This window comes from Anolis sagrei, chromosome 5, assembly GCF_037176765.1.
Source record: "Anolis sagrei isolate rAnoSag1 chromosome 5, rAnoSag1.mat, whole genome shotgun sequence".
Lineage (NCBI taxonomy): Eukaryota > Metazoa > Chordata > Lepidosauria > Squamata > Dactyloidae > Anolis > Anolis sagrei.
This window is the reverse complement of record NC_090025.1, coordinates 162,198,527-162,222,904: the sequence shown is the minus strand read 5'-3', so window position 1 is coordinate 162,222,904 and position 24,378 is coordinate 162,198,527. Positions and strand designations below refer to the sequence as shown.

General features: G+C 41.6%; 1 protein-coding gene across 8 annotated transcripts in view; it reads left to right on the top strand.

Moving 5' to 3' along the window:
• The window catches only part of TNRC6B (trinucleotide repeat containing adaptor 6B), a 112,313-nt gene that overhangs the window by 47,937 nt on the left and 39,998 nt on the right, over positions 1-24,378 (top strand). For all 8 annotated transcript variants that reach the window (XM_060777093.2, XM_067469185.1, XM_067469188.1 and 5 more), the window contains 3 exons: positions 5,717-5,738; positions 17,132-17,476; positions 21,768-24,083. In XM_060777093.2, coding sequence (XP_060633076.2) covers positions 5,717-5,738; positions 17,132-17,476; positions 21,768-24,083 — 2,683 coding nt within the window. The remainder of the gene's footprint in view (positions 1-5,716; positions 5,739-17,131; positions 17,477-21,767; positions 24,084-24,378) is intronic.

Here is a 24,378-nt window from a genome sequence, read left to right as displayed (position 1 = left end):
GAAATTTAAAATCTCATCTACCATACATTGAGTTCCATATTGCCTGATGTTCCTGTTTCTTAGACCACAGCTTATATGCATAGATGTAATTTTCAGCTTATTCTGTGACTAACTATGTCTCAGTTTTTTGTTATCTTTGTATACAAATGGCAGAAAATGCGACATTGTTTTTTGGGTATATGATGTTATTACCACTTTCCAGTTGGTTACGTAATCATTTTGTTGCTGTTGTAACTCTGCTGTACATTGAAGCCATCTAAGCCATTTAAAAAAAAAAGATCAGTTAGATAAGATTTTAAATAAGAACTAAACAGTCAAATTGGGTTTTTTTCCTGTGTCAGGAGCAACTTGAGAAACAGCAAGTCGCTTCTGGTGTGAGAAAACTGGCTGTCTGCAAGGACATTGCCCAGGGAACACCCAGGTGTTTTACCATCCTATGGGAGGCTTCTCTTACGTCCTGCATGAGAAGCTGGAACTAACAGATGGGCACTCACTCCATTCCCCAGATTCAAACTGCCAACCTTTCGGTCAGCAGTCCTGCCAGCACAAGGGCGTAAACCATTGCACCAGCAAGGGCTCCAGGAGGGATGTGATCATAATGCATTTAGAATATGACATTTAATGTTTGGATGGTTTTAGGGAATATTGAACAGGCTTATGTTAAAAGGTATAGTGTATTGCTCTCCCAATTTAATTATATTTAAAAATAAAGCATTGCCTTTATCTATTGAGATGGCAGTAGACAAATATAGGGAATTATCTGTCTGTTACTTATCTCCTGGTTTTTGTCCAAATTTGAGACTTAAGAAGGCTATGTGCTTTGTGGTGAAACCTGATAATATCACACTTTTAAGTTAATTTCATATCTGCAATGCCCATTTAAGATTTGGCTGGATTTGTGTATTCTCTGCTTCTCTGCTTATCCCAGATTTATAATGCCGAATAAAGAGCCTGAAGGACTTTGGAACTTGCTTTAAAAACATTTGTGCACATACACACATGAACGCATGATATTTGGATAGCCCAGTACACATATTACTCAGCTTTATTTTTCATTTAGTTATTGTATCTTAGAGTAAAAATAGAAACATTAACATGTGAAAGATTTTTTTGTGGGGATAAATTTAACTTGTATACTTCGGTAAAATCAAATAAAAGGGGGATGTGATTTTCCCCTTCTGCCCATATGAAACGTACTTCATAGTTGGTACTCCATTTTGATCAAGAAGATCCTTGCAATCCAAAACTGTAACCAGGAATTACAGAAGATCTTCATCCCTAATACAAATTTTCCTCCTTCCAAGTAGAAAAGTGAAGAAGATTATGATGATACCTATAGAAGGACTTCTTTGCTTTCGATGTGAAACTTGTGTAAATTACAAGCATACCTCACTTAATGAAGCAGATATGTTCCTTAGCTTTACTTCTTTCACAGAAACATTGGTAACAAAGGTGTAAATAACTTGGAAAGAATAGAGGAAATTTCCAACACCATAAAAGGGAACGGTTCAACGCGTTTCAGCATAGTGTTCGACAATACATTTCAGTGAAGTTTTTATTCAAAACGAACAGTATGACCATTTCAAACCTTTTCCAAAATGCATCCAAGGGATGATATTTTTTTCAGCAGCCTCCACTTTCTTAAATTTTTTTTTGATGGCGACCCTTATAGATCTATGCTATTTCAACATGCTAAGGTAAACTGTTGATGAAGGTGAATCTGATTTCCTCTATGCTTCCTGCGGTTCTCTTCACACATATTCAGTGTTTTAGGAGGCAGTTGTTTACCTTGCGTGCTTCTACATATGCACACATAGCTAAAGTGGAACCATCTTGACTAGAATCTCATTCTTCCCAAAGTCAAGTTTTATTTAATTATGTACTGTGGACATGAAGCTGCAACCCAGCATTGAAAGTCTGTCTTTCTCCTGCCCTCCTTTTAGCATTCTCTCTCTCTCTCAAAAAAAAAAAAAAAAGGCTGGAGGGAAGAGCACCTTCCAGCCTAGGCAGACGAATGAAGGGAGGGCTGGGCTCATAGGCTAGGGAAAAAAAGGGGGATAAAGCTAAACTCCCATAAAAAGTTGTATAAGGGAGCTTCTTTATCAGAGGCTGAAATACGACTGTAATACTCTGCATCATTCTGTAATAGTAGAATGTAACCTGCAGTGAAAGTTATCTTTGAACAATAATTTCTATTCTATTTCTTCTATGGTATTCTTTGTACTGTAGAAAACTCAGCTTCTTTTCCATAGTAGATTCTTTACATAGGAGTTCCATTTGAGTAATCTGACTGTCTATCCAGTGACAAAATACCCCATCTACTTGGCAGTTTTTTGCCTTGTGCTTGTCAGTGTGTATGTATCTAATTAAATATCACAGTTTGGGTCACCTGGACTTCCAAATTGCAAACAACAGTACTGTCAAGTAGACAGATAAACAGCATTTTATTTTAACATATTTCGTATTTCTTGGGTTCTAATTTGAAGACATTGATATTATCATTCTTTTATCTGTTTTTGTATCTTTGTAAAGTAAAACAGTTAGCTTATGTTGTGTAGTTTATGCAATATAGCTTACATGCTCTTTGTAGAGGTCACATAGAGACTAGGGCATATTGCTTTTATAAACATTATATAGCCAAGGTGTATTTCTTTTTATAAAGAGAGTGTTGCATACTTATGAGGCAAATGACACAGGCAGATCAGGTAACTGGCCAGATCAGGACCCACATTTGGATTTTTGAACGGCCCAAGGGATTCCCCTTTTTATTCTTTTTTATGTTTTTGTCTAACTATAAATCTCTGTCCTGTGTAATCTTAGATAGACAGTGAACCAATGGCTCTCCAAACACATGTGTGCACATACACATCCCTGGAACCTCCCATTTTCCTTGTATAGTTCTAAGTGCATGGTGCAGTTTTACTTATGCGGAGAAATATAAATGTTATTAGAAATATCAGTTAAGAAGCACTGGTTCCATTGTGCTCATGTAGGTTTATTATTTGTTTGCAGAATGAGAATGAGGGTTTGAGGAAGTGCCTTTATATACATATTTTGGTTTGTTTGCAAGCATAGGAATTAAAAAGAGGAACAGCAAACAGTGAGTAGGGGAGAAATCAGGAGAATGAGAAAGCAAGGGAGCAGCAAGAGAAACAAAAGATGGAGTTTTGTGAGAGAAATGTCTGTGGTACTGCAGTTTACATCAAACCACATTTAGTAAAAGCAGCACTACCTGGGCTTAAAAATAGCTGCTCTTTTGGTGGTGGTGGTGGTGTGGATCCAGTGATTCGGAGGCAGCACATTGACATAAATGAGCATTATATATCTCACATGTTGAAAACATTTGTGTATGTCATACAGAGCATGTGCATACAATCCGGTATCCAATCCAGCATGTAAGTAACATTTCTAATCAGTTTATCAGAGTATTATAAATTAAAGTATCTTATCAATATAGAAAGGATATTTTACTACTCAGTAGTCCAAGGGCTAGCGGTCAAGGATTTGATATAAGCTTACAGGACTCTTGGTGACAAGACTTTACTAGCCTACAGCCTCCTGATTTCAGTTATTTACCTGCAGGAGAGCACACAACACATATGGGGAGAGGAACTTGCCATAAACCCAGATGCCAAGTCTACCTATACATCTGCTTAGGAAATATCACAGGATCTAATAACACCCTCCATAATATTAGAGGTACTTTCACTGCTCCATCCTTTAATGTGATCTATGCCTTCTTCTGTCGAACATAAATTTCATAACTCTATGTTGGACAAAAAGGCCAGTCTCTGTGCCTGAAGATAAACATAAAGTACTGAAAAACACATACATAAGCAGGAAACAAAAAGGAGATGTGCTCCATGTGCTAATTATTCCCTTAAAAAGCATAAGGTGCTATTTAAAAGAATAGACAGTTGACTATCATGGAGTCTGTCTCCTTTTTCTCTTCTTCAGAGGATAAACAGACATAAATAATTAAAAATGGGATAAACATTAAAAAATGGGGATGCACAAAAAATTGCAGAAGACACCAGTCTTCCTGGAGACTCCATCTAAGACCTCAAAATTGCAGTCTTTTACTGAAAATAATACAGAGGAAACTTGAAAGAAAAATAGCAGAAATGGATTATATCCACAAACTGCAATTCATCAACAGCGGATTGAACAGAGATGTAGTTTCCTAAAAAAATTACACACATTTTAATATATTATAATGTGTGTAATATTTTATAATACTGGCTAGCACCCTAAGGTTATGAGGATTGCCAATTTTTTCATATCACCTTTATGATTCTGAGCCAGTATTAGTCAGGTTGAATCTTCCTTATCCAAAATGCTTGGTAGCAGAAAGATGGTGTTGGATTTTGGAATATCTGCATATGCATAGTGATTGAGGGATGGAGGAAAGGGGGTTAGTCACACTTCCAGTTCCTGCTAAGTCTTCCTTCAAGGACATCTGCTGTACCACTGCCAGAAACCTAACAGGGGAAAGAGAAGGAGAGGAAAACGTCATTTATATATCATCCCTGCTTTTAGCATGTTTTCCGCCCTTTAAGCGTTGCTCACAGTGCATTCATTCATATAAAAGGCAAATAAAACCAGAAATTACAATAATGTGAATATTTCATTACTTACATAAAAGTCTACCTGCTATATAGATTTTTTAAATTCCCGTTTTCCTGGGAAATGAAGGGCTTTAGGGAAAGGAAAAGGGCTTTAGGGAAAGTAGCTGGCTAAATACTTGCTAAATACCACACCACAGTAATATAACTATTACTAGTATTTTAACATTAAGACTTGATAATCAGATGGTCTTTAGTTTGCACACCAATTCTGTTTTCCTAGATTAGGAATATCCGAGATGAAAGCTTCATAAAGTAAACTGGAAAAGAACCAAACCAAAATCTGTTGTACAAACAAAAATCTGGGAACCAATAGGTGTGAGCCCGTTTCATGCAACTCAGTAGGAAAACCATCTGTTCTCACACAATTTCTGTTTCTCATTAGTTTCAATAATTATTTTAATATTTTCCATTCATGAAAGCTGTCTGAATGGGGTTTTATGGGGGGAGGGGGAGGTTCAGGTTTTTGAAAAGTAAAGATTAATTTAATGAGCATATTTCAGGTTTCAGTGTTTGTTAAGTCATCTGTTGACTTATGATGACCCTGTGAATAGCATTGTGTTTTCATAGGCAATAAGTACTTGGAAGTACTTCCTTTCTCAGAAATGTAGGCTAGTGGTCTACCACCCAAGTACTAACCACGGCTGATCCTGCTTCCATCCAGGATCAGATAGGATCTGATGTCTTTATGGTATTTAGGTCATTTCTGTAATCTAATAGTATTGAATTTACTTGAAGATATAACAGTACAGTGTTGGTCATGACAGTGTGAGTGGTGTAGTCCACATGGAGTTTACTTGTTGCTTTTCTTACAGTTATATTGATTGTTTTTGAGATCGATTTCCTTAGATTGAAGTCAGTTTCTTCCCTAGACCTGTTTGCAAAATACTAATAATAAAACATTTGTAAGAAGACAATATAGTGTTTCTTCATAAAGTGTATATATAGTATGCTAGTAGAAATATTGAATGGGATACTTGGCTAGCATTTTAAAGCATGAATATCAACCTTCAATTTATAGGCTATCTCATCTTTCAAGCATACTTTAATTCACACGTATACCGTATTTATATTTATCATTTAATTTACAGGTCACAGATCAAAAAACCAAAGGTAAGAAGCTTTTCATTTTTTCTGAAAGTATAACTTACTTTGCTCTTTCTTTCCTTAACAGAGTCTTATACATTTACTAGGTAAAAATTGAGTTGGGAAGCAAGGAGAAGCAGCACCCTTTCCCAGCCGCTTCTCCTTCCTTTCTCAGCTGAGAGGTGAAGGAAAAACTATCTCCTCTCCCTTCCTTCACCCAGCTGGGGATGGGTGCAAAATGGATGGCAAATGCATTTTTGGTAATGTGCACCTCAAAATTGAGGTATGCATTACAATCGATAACCACTAGACTCGAGTAAATACGGTACTTCATTTGTAAGTCAAATGCAGATTTGGGGGATAAAATTATTGATTTTTATATGATCTGTGGATAAATCAAGGGTCACTCAGAGGGGAAAGCACCAATGCTTTCCCTGGCTTTCACTGTACCATTATCCTGCCCCGGTATTCAAAACACCAAAAGTGGCACCAGAGTGCAGAGAATAGAAAGGGTTGGTGCTTGTTCCTGGAATGAAATAAACCTTTGCTTTTTGCAGTTGTTCCTTTTCTGTACTTACATTGACCTGTGATTTTTGTCTAAATTTTCTAGATTTATACATGAGTATATAGGATTGTTTCTCTTAAAGAAAGACTGGGAACTAACATAATATCTTTACTGGCTTAATAGGGAAAAACAACACAGTGGAAAATTAGAATATATGGTTTAAACCAGACACAGGGCATATGTGACTCTTCAGATATTGTTGGACTATAGCAATGATCAGCCTTATCTAATGGTAGTGGTGGTGGGAGTTTAAGTAGAATGGCCCCACATTTTTTTGTCTGAGATTGAAATTTTGCTACTGTGCTTGCTAGCTGTATGGTTATAAAACTCTTGAATGCCATATTTCCCAGAAGTAAAAAAAAATATCAATGCACACGTGTGTTTGTGTATGCTCCTGGATTGGCCTCTTATGTTTACTTCTTCCTCGTGTAGTCTGTGAAATGCGCACTAATGGGTTTCTGTGCGCATGCGCAGTGATTTCGGAACATTCTAGATGAAAAGAATTTAGGCAGGAGTCCCGCCCACCCTCCCAATGGTATAAAAGGCAGTAGGCGGAGTTCCGCTTCAGTTCTTCTTTCCGCGCGACAGCAGAAGCATTTCAGACTTTCTCCTCCTTCTTACTTACCTTCAATCCTTGCTTGACCCGAACTGCATTTCGACGACTCTTCCTTCTCCTTCCCCGGCAACGGAACGGCAACGGACAGGCTAGCATGTCGACCCTTTCTTTTAAAAAATGTTCGGCTTGCGGAGCAAACCTCCCAGAAGCCGACAGGCACACCAAATGTCTGTTGTGCCTGGGGGAGTCTCATAATCGCTCGGCCTGCGAGATTTGCAAAGCCTTTACATCCCGAGCCCAAAAGAGCAGAGACTCCCGTCTAAAAGCTCTTTTGTATGAGCAGGCACTGGCCCCTGAAGAGACTCGCCAAGCCGCGCTAAGTCTCTCTCAGCAGCCTTCGCCCTCCCCTCTCTCCGGAGAGCGGCCGGGCCCCTCCTCTACTCAGCTGGAAGAAAGCCATGCGGCGCAAACTCCTCCCCTTGGGGAGGAACCGCCGCCGAAGAGACCCAAAGTCTCCAAAGCAGCCGCTCATAAGAGCAAGGCTAAAGATAAACAAAATAAGAAAAAGGGACGGCAACTCTCTGGCGTGCAGCCCCTGAGTCCTTCCCCCTCGGTACCGCCGGCTCAGCTGCTCAACCTCCCACAGGAGCAGATGCCGCCGCATTTTTTGGAATTACAAGAGCCTCCTGAGCTCCTTCCGATCGAGCTGCTGAACTCCGAGCTCGATCCTAGCCTTCCTACCTCCCCCCCCCTTCCTCCAGTCGGCTCAACCCTCTAGAGAACATACCCCTTCCCCGGTACCGACCCTCCCCACTCCGCAAACAGACCGTGCTCAATCTGACCAAGCCGTGCCTCCAGACGCCGGTCCCGATCTTCCTCTCGGTCCCGATCCCGGTCCCGCAGTCCCCCCTCCTCCAAACGTCCGCGCGGACATGATCCGCGCCTCCCTTATCCTTTTGACTACCCTTTTCCTCTTTACCCTCCTCCTCCCTTCCCATATTACCCTTGCTACCAAGGAGAATACCCAAAAGAGTACACTCCTCCTCCTTATCCCTATCCTTACTTTCGCCCCCCTCCTTCTGCTACCATTTCCAAACCTCCTCCTGAACCTTCCGTTCCTCAACACCAGGTGGCAGCACCTCCAGACCCTGCCACTCCTCAACAAGATCCCCATCCTGATACAGATACTGTTGATTTGGAATCCTCTGGTGATTCACCACCCATCCCTGCTCTTCAACCTGAGCCAGACCCAGACCCCATACAAGCGAAAGAGTTTAAAAACTTTTCTGCTTTACTCATTAGACTTTCCAGATCATTGAATCTGGCCATCCCCCAGCCCACTAAGGCTGTGGAGGACCCATGTTTTACCTCATCTGAACAACAGCGACCCATGTCGACCATACTGCCCACCTTGCCTTACCTTCTACAAGTTTTAAAAACAAGGTGTCTCTCCAGCCCTGGTTCCAGCCACACCAAAGCGAGCTGAGAACCTTTATCGCATTGACCTCACAGCAGCTTCATGGCTTGCCAAACTGCCCAAAGCCAACTCAGTTGTTACAGACGCCCAGCCCAAACCAGTTCAGAGGAACCAGGCCTCTCCCTCAGATAAAGAAGGAAAGAAACTAGATGCCATGGCAAAAAAGTTTTATTCCTCTGCTTGCCTCTTCGCCAGAATGGCGCATTATGGCATTTACATGAGTGTGTATCAAACGTTCCTCTGGAACAAAATTTTACCTTATCTTGATCTCTTACCAATGGCTGATCAAGCAATGGCAAAAGCCTTTGCTCAAGAGGCACTTCTCCTTTCTAAGCTCCAAAAGGACTTGGCAAAAAACACAGCTGATACATCCGGCAAACTCATTGCCAGGGCAGTGGCCTTGAGACGTCACGCATGGCTCAGGGCGTCCACCCTTTCTCCTTCAGCTCGCACACTGATTGAAGATCTTCCTATGGATGAAACAGGATTGTTTAATCCAGAAACAGACTCCCAGCTTAAACACTCCCATGAGATGAAACAAACGGTCAATAAATATGACCAACAACCTTACCAGCAGAGACAACGATGGGGTAATTACTATCATTACCCCACCTATCATAGAGGCCGTTACAACCCTCACTCATACAGAGGGAAACAACGTCCTCACCCTTCTTCTACCACCACTGGGAAGCCACCTGTCCCCTTTAAGGGTCAGTATCGGGGCACTAAACCACCAGATAACAAAAAACGGCGTTTTTAGCCCCCCTCCCTCCCCAATCTTAAATCCACCTGTTCTCCCCCCACCCTCCACACACCCTACACCCACCTTACCTTCATACCACAACAGACTCCACCCATACTTACCTGCTTGGCAGTCCATAACCAATGACACGTGGGTCCTCCGCATAGTTGAAGAAGGCTACGCCATTGAATTCGATTCTCTTCCCCCACTGGGAAGAATCCTACCAACTCAATCCTCTCCCATGCTTTGGGATGAGATCCTCTCTCTTTTGGAAAAAGGGGCAATTTCACCTGTACATCCCGAACTAGCTCACACTTGCTTTTTCTCCCGCTACTTCTTAGTAGATAAAAGGGACGGAGGCCAACGCCCCATCCTGGACCTCCGTGGCATTAACAAATTCATTTCACCACGCAAATTCCGCATGGTCACACTAGCCAACATCCTCCCCTTCATCACAAGCGGAGCATGGCTCGCCAAGGTTGACCTCAGAGATGCATACTTCCACATCTCAATTAGACAGAGCCATCGCAGATACCTCTGCTTTGCGCTGGACAACCACATTTTTTCCTTCTCCGTATTACCCTTTGGTCTCTCCTCTGCCCCCAGGGTTTTCACAAAATGCATGGCAGTAGTGGCTGCTCACCTACGCCAAAACGGCGTAATGGTTTTTCCATACATAGATGATTGGCTTTTTTCGGCAAAATCTCGTTCCCAACTCCTTTCTGACATCTCCTTCACCTTGTCTCTCCTACAGGAACTTGGACTTGTTGTGAATCTCGACAAATCCCACCTCATACCTACCCAGCGCATCCATTTTATTGGTGCCCTGATAGACTCCATATCCCAACGGGCTTACCTCCCAGAAGACCGGTTCTCCAATCTCTGCCAAGCCATCAACAGCCTTTATTCTTCAGGCCGCTCCTCTGCATGGGCTATCCAGTCCATACTTGGCCACATGGCGTCCACGACAAGTGTGACCCCGTTCGCCCGACTCCGCCTCCGACCACTCCAATCCTGGTTCCTGGGAGTTTTCGATCCCATTCACGATCCGCAATCCATGATCCTCCACCCTCCCGCTCAGGTCCTCCGCTCCCTCCTATGTTGGACAAAGGAATCCAATGTATGCTCAGGTCTCCCATTCACACAACCCCCCCCCCCCCCCGCCCGTCTCTGTCGCTAACGACAGACGCCTCCTCCTTCGGCTGGGGAGCTCACCTCCGAGACCTGACGATCAGCGGCCGCTGGTCTCACTTGGAACTACAACTCCACATCAATGCACTGGAGTTACTGGCAGTGGGGAAAGCCCTCCGGGCGTTTGCTCACCTAGTCTCCAACCGCACCATCCAGATAGTCACAGACAACACGTCAGTAAAATTTTACCTCAACAAACAAGGGGGAACCCACTCCCCAACCCTCCTATCCATAACATCCGAGATTTGGGAGTGGTGCATCCAGAGGAACATATTCCTCATTGCAATCCACCTCCCGGGAAAAGACAATACCCTGGCAGACTCTCTCAGCAGGACCCCAACCACAACTCACGAGTGGCACTTACACCCCAGAGAATTCAACCTTCTGACCCGTCACTGGGGCCATCCACAAGTAGACATGTTTGCTTCTCCAGACAACACACAGTGCACACTTTTTTGCGCGAGGCTCCACCCTCACGCATTCCCAGGCTGCTTAGGAGATGCCTTCCTCTTTCAGTGGTCGCAAGGGTTCCTCTACATCTTTCCCCCACTTCCTCTGCTCTCCAGAGTAGTAGCGAAGGTCATCACAGACAAAGCCAATTGCATTCTAATAGCCCCATGGTGGCCCAGGCAGCCGTGGTTTGCTCCTCTCCTTCACGCATCGCGGAGAACCTTTCTTCGCCTACGATCCAGCCCGGATCTCCTCACTATTCAGGACGGGCTGATCTGCCATCCAGATCTCCCAACTCTACGCCTCACGGCGTGGAGGATCAAACAATGAGCCACCTCTCTGAGGCCGTACGGCTCATAATCCAATCGGCTCAAAAGACTTACACCAAGAGATCCTATACCTACAAATGGTCAAAATTCAAGTCTTTCACTCACCCCTTGGGCTTTGAGCCTGACTCAGCCCTGGTGCATGTTGTTTTAGATTTTCTAGTTCACCTTTCCTCCCGGGGTTTTTCCCTATCCTCAATCAAGTGCTATTTGGCAGCACTTTCATGGTATAGGAGGAAATCGGGACTACCGTCCCTCTTTCAAGACCCGTTGGTACAGTTATTCGTTAGAGGTTATAAAAATGTTCATCCCCCGGTTTCCCCCCCTCCCCCGGCTTGGAGCCTTGAGCTTGTATTGTCTCAACTCTCCAAACCCCCCTTTGAGCCTATGGCTTCCTGTGACATTTCCCATCTCTCCTGGAAGACGGCGTTCTTAGTTGCCATCACTTCCGCAAGAAGGGCCAGTGAACTCGCTGCTCTCCGTTCAGACCCTCCCTTTATTAGATTCCATGAAGACAAAGTGGTCCTTCGGACTGACGTTACCTTTCTTCCCAAAGTTGTCTCCAAGTTCCATATGTCCCAAGACATCACTCTCCCTGCCTTTTTTCCTAACCCTTCCTCTCCCCTGGAAGTTGCACTCCACTCGCTGGATGTCAAAAGGGCCCTCTCCTTCTACATATCCAGGACAGCCTCCTATAGGAAATCTCCAAGACTTTTCCTTAAATACCGGAAAGACGCCTTGGGCCTGCCGGTAACATCTCAAAGGCTCTCATCATGGATAGTGTCCACAATCCGCCTAGCTTACAGCTTAGCAAACAAAGAACCTCCATCTACTATCCATGCTCACTCCACAAGGTCTCTCTCAACGTCTCAAGCCTTCCTCCATGGCGTCTCTGTCCACGACATCTGCAAAGCAGCAACATGGACAACACCTTCCACCTTTGCCTCTCACTACAAGCTCGACATCCTCGCCAAGAGAGATGCGGCCTTCGGCAGAGCAGTTCTTTTCTCCTGTGTGGCATGACCCACCTCCAGGTTGGTAGCTTTACAATCACCCATTAGTGCGCATTTCACAGACTACACGAGGAAGAAATATAGGTTGCTTACCTGTAAACGTATTTCTTCCAGTGATAGTCTGTGAAATCCGCACGTCCCGCCCGTCCTCCCCTCTTATGTCATGCCTCTTTTCCTGGCTGCTGTCTGGCGGCAAGGAACTGAAGCGGAACTCCGCCTACTGCCTTTTATACCATTGGGAGGGTGGGCGGGACTCCCGCCTAAATTCTTTTCATCTAGAATGTTCCGAAATCACTGCGCATGCGCACAGAAACCCATTAGTGCGGATTTCACAGACTATCACTGGAAGAAATACGTTTACAGGTAAGCAACCTATATTTATATTGACACAATATTAAGTTTATAACTGAGGTATCCCTAAGAATAGTAGGGTGGGGAAAAATAAGAACAGGTTGTTCATATCCACATGTCCAGGAATTCAAACATTTTAGTTTGGCTTAGAAGGAGGTTTTTAATTTTAGTCACCACAAATCTTCCCGTATTCTTTGGACTTTAGAAATATTTGAGGGGTTGGGATTTGAAGAACATAGAAAATCTCAAGCAAAATATTTTATCTTTTTAATTAGTGACATGTTCTTAAAATTCTTCTCCAAAATTCCAGGAATAGCATAGAATGAAAATTTGGGTTTCATATAGGAAAACGTAGTGCATATATATCAGTTTCTTTGCATCACTTTTATGCCAGAATGTTCTCCAGAAAAAAAGGAATTGTTTTCCATTTCTTTCAGAATTTCCAAAAATTTTACATCTCTGATTGGAGACATGCTCCCATTTTGATGAAACAACTTCATTCATTCTCTATTTGTTTCTAGGCAGACATGAAAGAGTTTTTCTGGAACTTTAAAGCACTTTATTGTTCAGTGCCTTTGGCTTTCAAAAGACTACCCCCTTTCTGTTGGACCTGTTTAATCTTTAAAGTCATTTAAAGAGTCCTTCTCTCAATTACCAGTGCATGTGGAGCAAGTGGTGTTTGTCTTGCTACTCATAGACATTGGAACACAAATAATCCTTTTCGCCTCTACTTATTGTTCTGATTCTGCAGTGTTAAAATCTATGTCAATCTCTTAAACATCTTTTTACTGTGGTTTTATAATTTTACATATTTATAATTTTATAATTGATGCTGTTTTAAGTGATTTTAGGCTATTTTTGGCGGCTGTGGCTTTTGAGATGTCATAGTTCTAATAAACGAAAGTGGGTACACATATTCTAAACAAATTATTTCTAACATAGAATTATATTTCCACCCTTAGATAAAACAGCTTTTTTAGGTATTCAAAATATGTTAGGCTCCATCACCTTATGTGAATTGTACATATATCATTTTGGCCTTTAAAATCTCATTTCTTGGTTTATTTCATTTCTTTAACCAAATGAAAGAAGGAACTCTGCACACAATTTAGTTTCATCTATATACTTTACTTGACCAATCCGAGATGCACACCACTTATTTAAAAAATAAATAAATAGCTAGCACCAGGCCTGATAGATGTGATTATATTTGCAACCTATCTTTCATTTTTAAAAAGCACTCAAGAAACATAATTAAAAAAATTAGACGAAGTGTAAAATCATAACAATTACATTGCTCATTACGGTAGAAAAACGCATTGTAATTAAGCAGTTTTAAAAGGCCTGTGTGAAAGTGGTGTCTTGATTTCCTTCTTTAAAGCATTAAGAGTTGGAAGTGCTTGCTATTTTTTGTAATACTTCTGGAAATACATTAAAATGTATGTGGTGCTCCTCCTGAAACAATTAGTAATCTTTGGTGGAACCTTATCTTCCCCCTCAATGTGCATGATCATGCATAGCTCAGATAAATCTCTGTAGTTATTTTGTGTCTGCCATGCTAGTAGCATCTTCAGGAATGTGCTCTTTATTTGCTGATCTCATAATGTTTCCTATTGTTCTAATATTCAGTTTCTTTCTACATTTTTCTGTTTAATATTTTTTGTCACTGGATTTTTTATTCTGCATGTGTCGTCTAGTGAGAGGTTTCAAAGTCTTTATTTAAATTATGTTTCTCCTGTGGAAGATAAATTGCCCCTTTAGATTGACATTCTGGGTGTGCATATTGTCCAGGCAAGAATCATAAAGTCTGCTGCTTGTATTTGCCGTTTTTTGTTTGTTTGTTTTTTTCAAAACAAAAGCTTTAAGAACAAGCAACTCAGCCCAAGGTTGACTGCTTGGGAAGACGCTCTCAGCTCAGCTGACTTGGTTGCTAAAAACCCAGCTTTGATTATAGCATGTTTATTCATACTGAAGAAGAAATGGAAGTAAATTTTTACCAGGCGGTTTTGTTTCCAGTATTTGTACTGGTACTTTCATTTGTGCCAGTTGTTGACTGGTGCCTATTGAAGGGTTTTGCACCCATTATTGTGGGCTGGCTCCAGTGCCCAGTACATTTCACTATCAGCTTCAAGGTGGCATGAACTTCCATGCAATCTGAGAGAGTATTTCCTTCAGTCCAAAAAAGGATTGATTTTCAGCAGGCTATTTCAAATGCCCTGAGAAAAATCTAAAGATCAATTGAAGAAGAGAGCTTTAATATCTACAATGTTCCTTTATGTCTTTTATACATTCAGTATTGGTTTCCATTGGCATTAGCATTCATTAATGCCAGTCTTTTGGTGTTAATAAATCTGCATATTCTTAGTTCGGATGAGAAGGCAGGCAGAATAACTTGACCAGCTTTTTCTAGATTTAGCACTTCTGAATTAACAGGAAATAGTACAAATTGTTAGGTTCTCTAGATCAGGACTTCTTAAACTTTTTCCACTCAAACTTTTAGATGATCCCATATAGATAGGTACATTTACTGATAATAAATTAGAATTTGCAAGACTTGCTAAACAGGCTGATTTTCCTTTTTATGAAGTACAATTGAAACATGTCCTGCAGAATCCAATGTAAAGGGTTCATATTATTACTTACAAATTCATGTAAACAACTAAAATGGACACCAGATTTACTATTGCCAAATTTGTTGCGACCCTAAACTCAGCTAAGAAGACCCCATTTGGGGTCAGGACCCACAGATTAAGCTTTGCTCTAGAGGTCCTTTGTGTTGGTTCCTCTTTGTTGTTGTTTATTCATTCAGTCGCTTCCGACTCTTCGTGACCTCATGGACCAGCCCACACGAGAGCTCCCTGTCAGCCGTCACCACCCCCAGTTCCTTCAGAGTCAAACCAGTCACTTCAAGGATAGCATTCATCCATCTTGTCCTTGGTCGGCCCCTTTTTCTTTTTCCTTCCATTTTCCCCAGCAGCATGGTCTTCTCTAAGCTTTCCTGTCTTCTCATTATGTTGCTAAAGTACTTCATCTTTGCCTCTAATACCCTTCCCTTCAATGAGCAGTCAGTCTCTCTTTCCTGGAGTATGGATTGGTTGGATCTTCTCGCGGTCCAATTTTCCTTCAACACCACAGTTTAAAAGCATCTATCTTCCTTCGCTCAGCCTTCCTTATGGTCCAGCTCTCACACCCATAGGTTACTACAGGGAATACCATTGCTTTAACTATGCAGATCTTAGTTGCCAGTGTGATCTCTCTGCTCTTTACTATTTTATCGAGATTGGTCATTGCTCTCCTCCCAAGAAGTAAATATCTTCTAATTTCCTGGCTGCAGTCTGCACCTGCAGTAATCTTTGCACCTAGAAATACAAAGTCAGTTACTGCCTCTGTGTTTTCTCCCTTTAGGAGAGACATACAGGATACCTCTCCTCGTCAAAGTGATTTTCTGAGTTTGATTGCACTCTGTCAGGACTGAAGCAGATAGGAAGTGTTTGCACCAACAATCTGCTCAGGACTCCCGCTATTAAGTACCAAAGGCAGCATATGTCCCCTCAACATCTTCATTTTTATGGTCATACTACAAAATATTCTCCATCTTTGTTTTGTTTTGGACCATCACTGTCAGCTGAGAAAAAAGTGGAAATAAGATTGAAAAGATCTTCCACAACATAGATACCGGTATTCAAGAATCCCTAGCATTTGAGAAGTTATTTAATCATGTAACTTTTTTGCACATGGAAATGTTTTATTTCCTGTTCTGGTACCTAGGAATGCTTTTTTTTGTATCGATGGGAGATCACCTCTTCTACATTTTTCTCCCACTCCCTCTGTTGACAAAAATAAAAGTGAAGACAGATCGTATATTATGGCATTATGGTAGTCTCTACAGCCATGGTTAGCAGTGTTGCCATGGCTGTGTTGGGGGTCATTTTTGGTTGACACATCAAGCAGGTCTTTTCTCTGAAGGATCTGGTAAGGTTTATCATCTAGAGTTAGAGACATAGTTCATGACAATGTGAAGAATTTAGCCATTTTATGGCAACAGTTGACTGTATTAAAAGTTGAAAAGAAAATCTCTACCAAAGGGTCCTATGTTTTCAAATGGTCTTGCTTCTAAAACTTTTTTAAATGACTCGGGAGTATTGATTGACAAAAATTCCCCTGTTGCACCTCGAATATTCTGGTTTGCCTTTTTTGTTGTTTTATAGTTTATTGAGTAACCATATCTTCTAGACTAGCTCTGCATAAGGGTTCACTATTTACAGATCTATTGGTCTGATGTTTTCTAAAATAGTTGCAACATTTATTTCCACTATTCTATTGCTTGTAAAGCCTTTACATGTTTTTGTCATGATTACTTTCACAGCTTATGAAAGCTCCCTTTGGGCTGTTGGCCACAGCTGATCTTCATTTGTTATCTTTCAAAACAATTTTTGTTTTAGTTACGAAACTTCCAGAAGGGCAAGCACATTTAATGATCTTCATGTGGATTCTCATTGTTTGGTTGTGGCAGCTAACTAACAGTGGTTTCATTTTTGTTGTTGTTCCTAGAAATAGAAGTTCTTTCATTCACATGGAAATTTCCCTTCAATAAATTTGTGATTACCTTTGGAACAACAGTTGCCTTCTCCTTCATTCATCTAATATATTTAAAGGGTGGAATTCTTTTAAACATAAGCTTGTAAAAGAGACTCTCTTTGACACTTAAAGCAATTTAAAATGTAAACATTTGGGTTTTTTTTATTGTAGTGCCCGAAGCGACGAAACCAAGTTTAAGCCAACCAGTGACCGCCAGCCCGATTGGCAGCTCTCCATCGCCACCTGTTAATGGTGGCAACAATGCCAAAAGGGTGGCAGTGCCGAACGGTCAACCGCCAAGCGCCGCCCGCTACATGCCTCGGGAGGTGCCGCCGCGATTCCGTTGCCAGCAGGACCACAAAGTGTTACTGAAACGTGGGCAGCCCCCTCCGCCATCCTGTATGCTCCTTGGGAGTGGAGTAGGGTTGTCTTCTTCTTCAGCACCTGGAGCAAATCCAAACAACGCACAACCAGTACCAGGAGTGTTGCTGCCGTGTGACAGTGGGACTGCAACAGGTATGAAAGCTTTTCTTCTCTGCTCCTTGATTTTCACCTGGATTTTGACTTTGATACTACATCATAATTATCGACCTTTCATAGCAATTACTTTTAACTAATCCTGTATCCTGTAAGCTTCCCTGTAAATTAAAAAAAGGTTTACAGCAAAATATATATTTAATTATTAAGTTTAGTTCACTTCAACATTTAATTCAATGTAGCAGGAATATTGAACCATTGTTTTGAATCATCTATTAGTTTTACAAAGATGTCAAAAGTGATGGTTATTTCTGTGTCCTGAGAATTGAAATCCAGAAAGGTGGAGAGAGGTGGTAATTGGAGATGGGAAGGTAGCTGTGAAGTCCATGACATCTAAAACTTGACATGCGTGATAATCATTTATCTTGCAGGATTCTAGGCCTCTCTGTATGCTACTTCAGTTTGACAAAACTATTGCTGCCAATTTATTTTCTGTTATCAGCTAAATTCAATGTTTTCGTAGATTGTATGCATTCGGGGTATTCTATTGTTTATGTCTGTTTTTCATTACTTGAATTTGTACAATGGATGAGCATCACAGACTTTGCTGAGCCCTTATGGCTGATGAATAATCCTCCTGACACTTTGAAATGAATGTTTTCGGCACCATTTTTGTACTTTGTTCTTTGTATGTATATTTAAATGCCAAAAGAAAAAGAGTGCAGTCCAGCATATAGCAAGTATATTGTGAGCTTACACACAAGTAACCACTGTCTTTTAAGGCATCCCTTGGTGTTTTTGATCACTTCTGTATCTTGGCTTGCATTTTATTCTCAGTTTCTTCCTTCTAGTGACTATTAGGGTTCATTTTGATTTATCTTTTCAAACTATGTATTTCTTCTGAATCAGACAAGAAAACAGTATTTGAAATTGATCTCTGCCAGTGTTGCCTTTGTTTGCGGGGAGCTCCTGCTCAATTTCTATCTGTTCATTTTCATGCACAGTGGTTTTTTTAAAAAAAATAAAAACTAAAATGCTACTTTTTTTATCTTGTCGGAAGTGACTTGAGAAACTGCAAGTCGCTTCTGGTGGGAGAGAATTGGCCGTCTGCAGAGACGTTGCCCAGGGGACACGCAGATGTTTTACCATCCTGTGGTAGGCTTCTTTCATGTCCCTGCATTGGAAGCTGGAGCTGACAGAAGGGAGCTCACCTCATCTTGTAGATTCAAACCGCCGACTTTGACATCAGCCATTCAGCTGGCACAAGTGTTTAACACATTGCACCACCACAGCTCCTGCACTGTGGTATACCAATATGAGGTTATAGTCTTTCAGCTTATTCATGTATACACAGAAGTAAGCATATTATGGCTCAGTTTTGATTCTCAGCTTTTTGCAAAGAGGAAGTACCTAACATGTAGGATACTAGAAATGCATGGAAACAAAAGAGAGGGTTAGTATCACATCCTTCTTGTCCTGTAATAACAGCTCGCCCCAGCCTACTTCAGTTATTGATTTTCCTATTGAACATGTCATCTTAATATTTACTGGTTTATTTATGATTGGGGGAAAAGACAGATGCATTAGGAAATTAGGTAGCACCAAATAGATTACAACAATGTTTGTGGAGCCACTGTAAACTTCTCTGAATTAATAATAATAGCCTTATATGGAAGTACCTGAAGAGTTCCCAATATGACCAGGAACCTCATATTTCACTTGAGGATACTTGGTCACTAGAACAAGTCACTGTGCATGATTTTCATTGCAATTATTTAGACTATACAGGGGTGGATTTTGGTACTTGTCTTAAAATGATATTTTCTCCAAGTATCACACTGACCTGAGGAAGAACCAGGGATCTGGCAGGAAAAACCAAAAAGAGCATATGATCCATTCCCTTGCCTGAGCAGCAACAGGAGTTACTGCATTCATGGATAGCATTCCATAGGATCCAACCATTGCAGTTAAAGTGGATTTATAGTGCTGTAACTGTAGTGTAACATGGCCCAGAGAGATAAATCTACAATCAAGGTTCAGATAATGGTATTAAAAGGTGGTTTTGGTTAGATCAGTCAAGGTCTTTGATCTGCTAGAAACAATCTTCCTCCACCAATGCATGCCATAGACGTGGGCGAAACATCAGGAGAGAATGCTTCTGGAACATGGCCGTACAGCAACCCAGTGATTCCGGCCATGAAAGCCTTCAACAACACAATGCATTGGTTTGTTTTCTTGTTTCTGTGGTTCCTATTGGAATCAATAGGAGGAAAAACTGAAAAAACTATAGGTGATAGAAGTCAAACTAAGTGTCTGAATCTGGTCATTCTTCCCCATATTAATTGATGTTTGAAGGTCTGTGCTTCATGAGTGGCAAATTGTTACAAGTAATTCTAATATGGGAATTTCTTCATGCTTCAGAACTGCTATTTATAGAATGTAAACAGAAGACCCACGTTCTGATGCATCTCCAATTACTTGCTCTATATTCAGAGACAATATTCATTTAAAATTGATTAATACAGCTAAAACCAATCAGTTGTAACTTTAATAAATCAACAGAGCCTCTTCTGTCAAAACCAAACGGCATGAAAACAGTTTTAATATCTTTTAAAAACAAGAATACACAGTCCAGTATTAAAAGAACCCACTGCAAAATCTGGAAGCAACCACCATGAAGACCTTCTTTTTCTGGATTCACCAAATAAGCATTTGAAGATGAAATGCTTCCCTATAGATCTCTAAACTCATATATGAGAACGGTGGTCTTAAAGGTTGTCTGGACCCAAGCTGTGTAGATTACTATTTATTGATTATATCACCACTTTGAAATCTAATTGGAAGAGATCAGTATTCTATTGTTGTAACATGTTCCTCCTATAACCAGTTCTAGTCTGGCTGCAGCCTCTTGGAGCCACATCTGCTTTTGAAGACAGCCCCAGGTAGAGTGCATTACAGTACTCAAAATGTGGTATGACCAAGGCATGCCCAGTGCTCAGAGCAAGCACCTCCAGGAAAGGGTCCAGTTGGCATCTTTTTATCTGTGCAGATGCAGTTACCACCATCGAAATCTTGGGTGGTGGTGCACTGAGCCAAGTCTAGGAGTTTACACAGGGTAGTGACCTGAATTTTGGGGAAATGCTGGCATAGTTTGAATTTTATTCTCTGATTTGCTTTTTGCCTATACAGGAGCATCTCTATCTTATCTCAGTTTAGTTTCTCTTGGTTCTCCTGTCGTCCAGTCCTTTACTGATAATAGGCAGTAATATGGTTCAAATAGGTTTGAACCAAAGTGACTATTTAAAAATTAAATGGAAAGGGAAAGTTTAAGCGTCATTTGTGTACTGGAAGCATTGAATCTGACACAATGCCTCATAGAGGTTTATGTATATGTTAAAAAGCATGGGAAACCAACTGAACTCTGAGAGAGCCTGCCAACCAACAGGTATAGAAAAGGAATTTATTTACTTACTTACTTACTTACTTACTTCATTTATATCCTGCTGTTCTCACCCCGCAGTGGACTCAGAGTGGCGTACATCATACATCTAGCCAAACATTCAATGCTTCAAATCTACAGACAAGTAAAACCTCACATAAAATCATTAAAACAGTAGACCTAAAATATAATTTAAGACCATTAAACATATTAAACATTTTTTTCATGTCAGAAGTGACTTGAGAAACTGCAAGTTGTTTCTGGTGTCAGAGAATTGGCCATCTGCAAGGACGTTGCCCAGAGGATATGCGGATGTTTTAACATCCTGTGGGAGGCTTCTCTCGTGTCCCCACATGGGAAGCTGGAGCTGGCAGACAGGAGCTCACTCCATTTCATGGCTTTGAACCGCCAACCTTCAGGCCAGCAGTTCAGCCGGCACAAGGGTTTAACTCATTGCACCACCACGACTCCTATTAGCATGATAACTCCAACATACAAATAAGACATTGCACCAATCTTTAATCATAATTCAGATGCTTCATTTCTATCGTGACAGGATGTCAAATTGTATGTCACTCGCCGAAAGCCTATGTAGCATCTCAGTGTCACAATTTGTTGTTCACAATATTGTTTGTAAATAACATGAAGTTCAGGCTATGCATACCAGAAGTCATATACAATAGGCCCTTGGTTCCAGGACCCCCCATGGATACCAAAATCCATGGATGCCCAAGTCCTACTGTATACAATAGCTTTCTTTTTTGGACCCCCACCCTTTTGGGAATATTTTAAGTAGTAGAGGGTGAAATTCATGGATATAGAAGTGTGACTGCATGATATTTGGAATCTTCTATATGCTTCTGCATAATTTTGCATATGTTTTTGTTTTAGATTCAATAACTGGAGGTGCTGCTGCTTCAAATTATGCAAATTCCACTTGGGGTCCTGGAGCCTCCTCCAACAGCACCAATGCCAACCCAACTCACGTCTGGGACAAGGTGATTGTAGACGGGTCTGACATGGAAGAGTGGCCTTGTATTGCCAGCAAAGATACTGAATCTTCTTCCGAATACACCACAGACAACAACAGTGCCTCGAACCCTGGTTTAGAGAAGAACACTCTGCCAGGAAGCACCACTAGCAACAAAGGAAAAGGAAATCAGTGCCAGTCTGGAAGCTCTGGTAACGAATGTAATCTTGGGGCTTGGAAATCTGACCCCAAGGCTAAATCTGTTCAATCTTCCAACCCTGCATCAGAGAGTACCAGTGGTTTAACAAACTGGAGGAACTTGAGTGGGCAGGACAGAGTTGGACCCAGTCCTGGCTTCACTAACTTTAACCCAAATAGCAACCCATCTGCTTGGCCAGCACTAATCCAAGAGGGTAATTCAAGAAAGGGGAATTCAGAATCTGATAATGGTGGATCCAATGCACAGATCAATACAGCAGGTCAGACTTGTAGGGAACAGCAGTCAAAGATGGAAAATGCGGGTGTTAACTTTGTCTCTGGCAGAGAACAGGCTCAAATTCACAACACTGATGGACCAAAAAATGGAAACACTAACTCCTTGAACTTAAGTTCACCAAACCCAATGGAGAGTAAGGGAATGTCCTTTGAAATGGGCTTTGGGAATCCCTCCAGGAGCACAGATGCCCCTTCACAAAGCACTGGAGAGAGAAAGACTGGGAGTGTTGGGTCTTGGGGTACAGTTAGGGGGACTTCTGGAATGGACAGTGCTTCTGGTCAAAGCAATCCTGGAAATCATGGGAACAATGGAAAGGATAGGGAGGACTCGTGGAAGGGAGCTTCTGTTCAAAAATCGAATGGGTCAAGAAATGATTCTTGGGATAATAATAATAGGTCTACGGGTGATGGGTCTTGGACCATTGGCCCTCAACACTCTAGTGAAAGCAAATGGAGTGAAGGGAACAAAATGACATCAGGGGTGTCTCAGGGAGAATGGAAACAGCCGTCTGGGTCGGATGAATTAAAGATTGGAGAATGGAGTGGTCCAAACCAACCAAATTCTAGCACTGGAGCATGGGACAATCAAAAGGGCCACCCCCTTCCTGAAAATCAAGGCAATTCCCAGGCTCCCTGTTGGGGAAGATCTTCCAGCTCTACAGGAAGTGAGGTTGGAGGTCAAAGCACTGGAAGCAACCATAAAGCAGGAAGTAGTGATAGTCACAATTCTGGACGTCGATCATACAGGCCTACACATCCTGATTGCCAAGCAGTCTTGCAGACTTTGTTGAGCAGGACTGATTTGGACCCCAGAGTGCTTTCAAATACTGGATGGGGTCAAACTCAAATCAAGCAAGATACTGTTTGGGACATAGAAGAAATGCCAAGGGCAGAAGGGAAGACGGATAAAGGAACTGAGGGGTGGGAGAGTTCTACCATACAGACAAAGAGCTCAGGGGGCTGGGGAGATGCACCCAGCCAAAGCAATCAAATCAAGTCTGGATGGGGTGAGCTCTCTACTCCAGCAGAATGGAAAGAGCCCAAAAACACTGGAGGATGGAATGATTATAAGAATAGCAGTACTAATTGGGGAGGAGGAAGACCTGATGAGAAAGTAACAACATCTTGGAATGAAAATTCCAACAAAGATCCAGGTTGGAATGGGCGGCCACCTAATCAGGGTTGGTCTTCTGGGAAGAATGGCTGGGGAGAGGATGTTGATCAAACAAAAAATAACAACTGGGAAAGTTCAGCAAGCAAGTCAATGTCAAATTGGGGGGAAGCCAGTCAAAATGAAATTGGGACTTGGGGTAATAGTGCAAATGCAAACTGTTCAAAAGGAGGGTGGGATAATAATAAAAGAACTCCAACATGGAACGATACTGGTAGACAACCCAATTCCTGGAATAATCAGCAGCAGCCACACCACCAGCAGTCAGAGACACCTGGCTCCTGGGGCCCACCGCCACAACCTCCAGGTAATGGGAGACCACCCAATCCTAACTGGAACAGTGGGCCACAGCCAAATGCCTCAAAAGATGATGAGCCAAGTGGCTGGGAAGAACCATCCCCCCAATCAGTCAGTCGAAAAATGGACATTGATGATGGCACTTCCGCATGGGGAGACCCCAGCAGTTACAACTATAAGAATGTGAATCTTTGGGATAAGAACTCACAAGGCGGACAAGCTCCACGAGAACAGAACCTCCCTACTCCAAGACCAAGCAAAGTAGCAACCTCAGGTATTGTGCATAATTTCTTCCTTATTATGATACTAACTATTTATTGTAGATCTGAATAAAATACGATAATTGCCAAGTATATATGTAGCTTTTAAATGCACTGTTAAGACACACCAATGTTCATTATTGAGATGCATCAGTTTAAAAACTGGATAATTGAAATAGAGTAGTGTGTCTTCCCATGAAGTGTCTCACATCTTAAAGGAGAAAGAGCATAGTATATTATTATTATTGTTGTTATTTATACTTTGCTTTTTTTTTCTCCACAAAGGGGACTCATGATCTGATGTGGTAT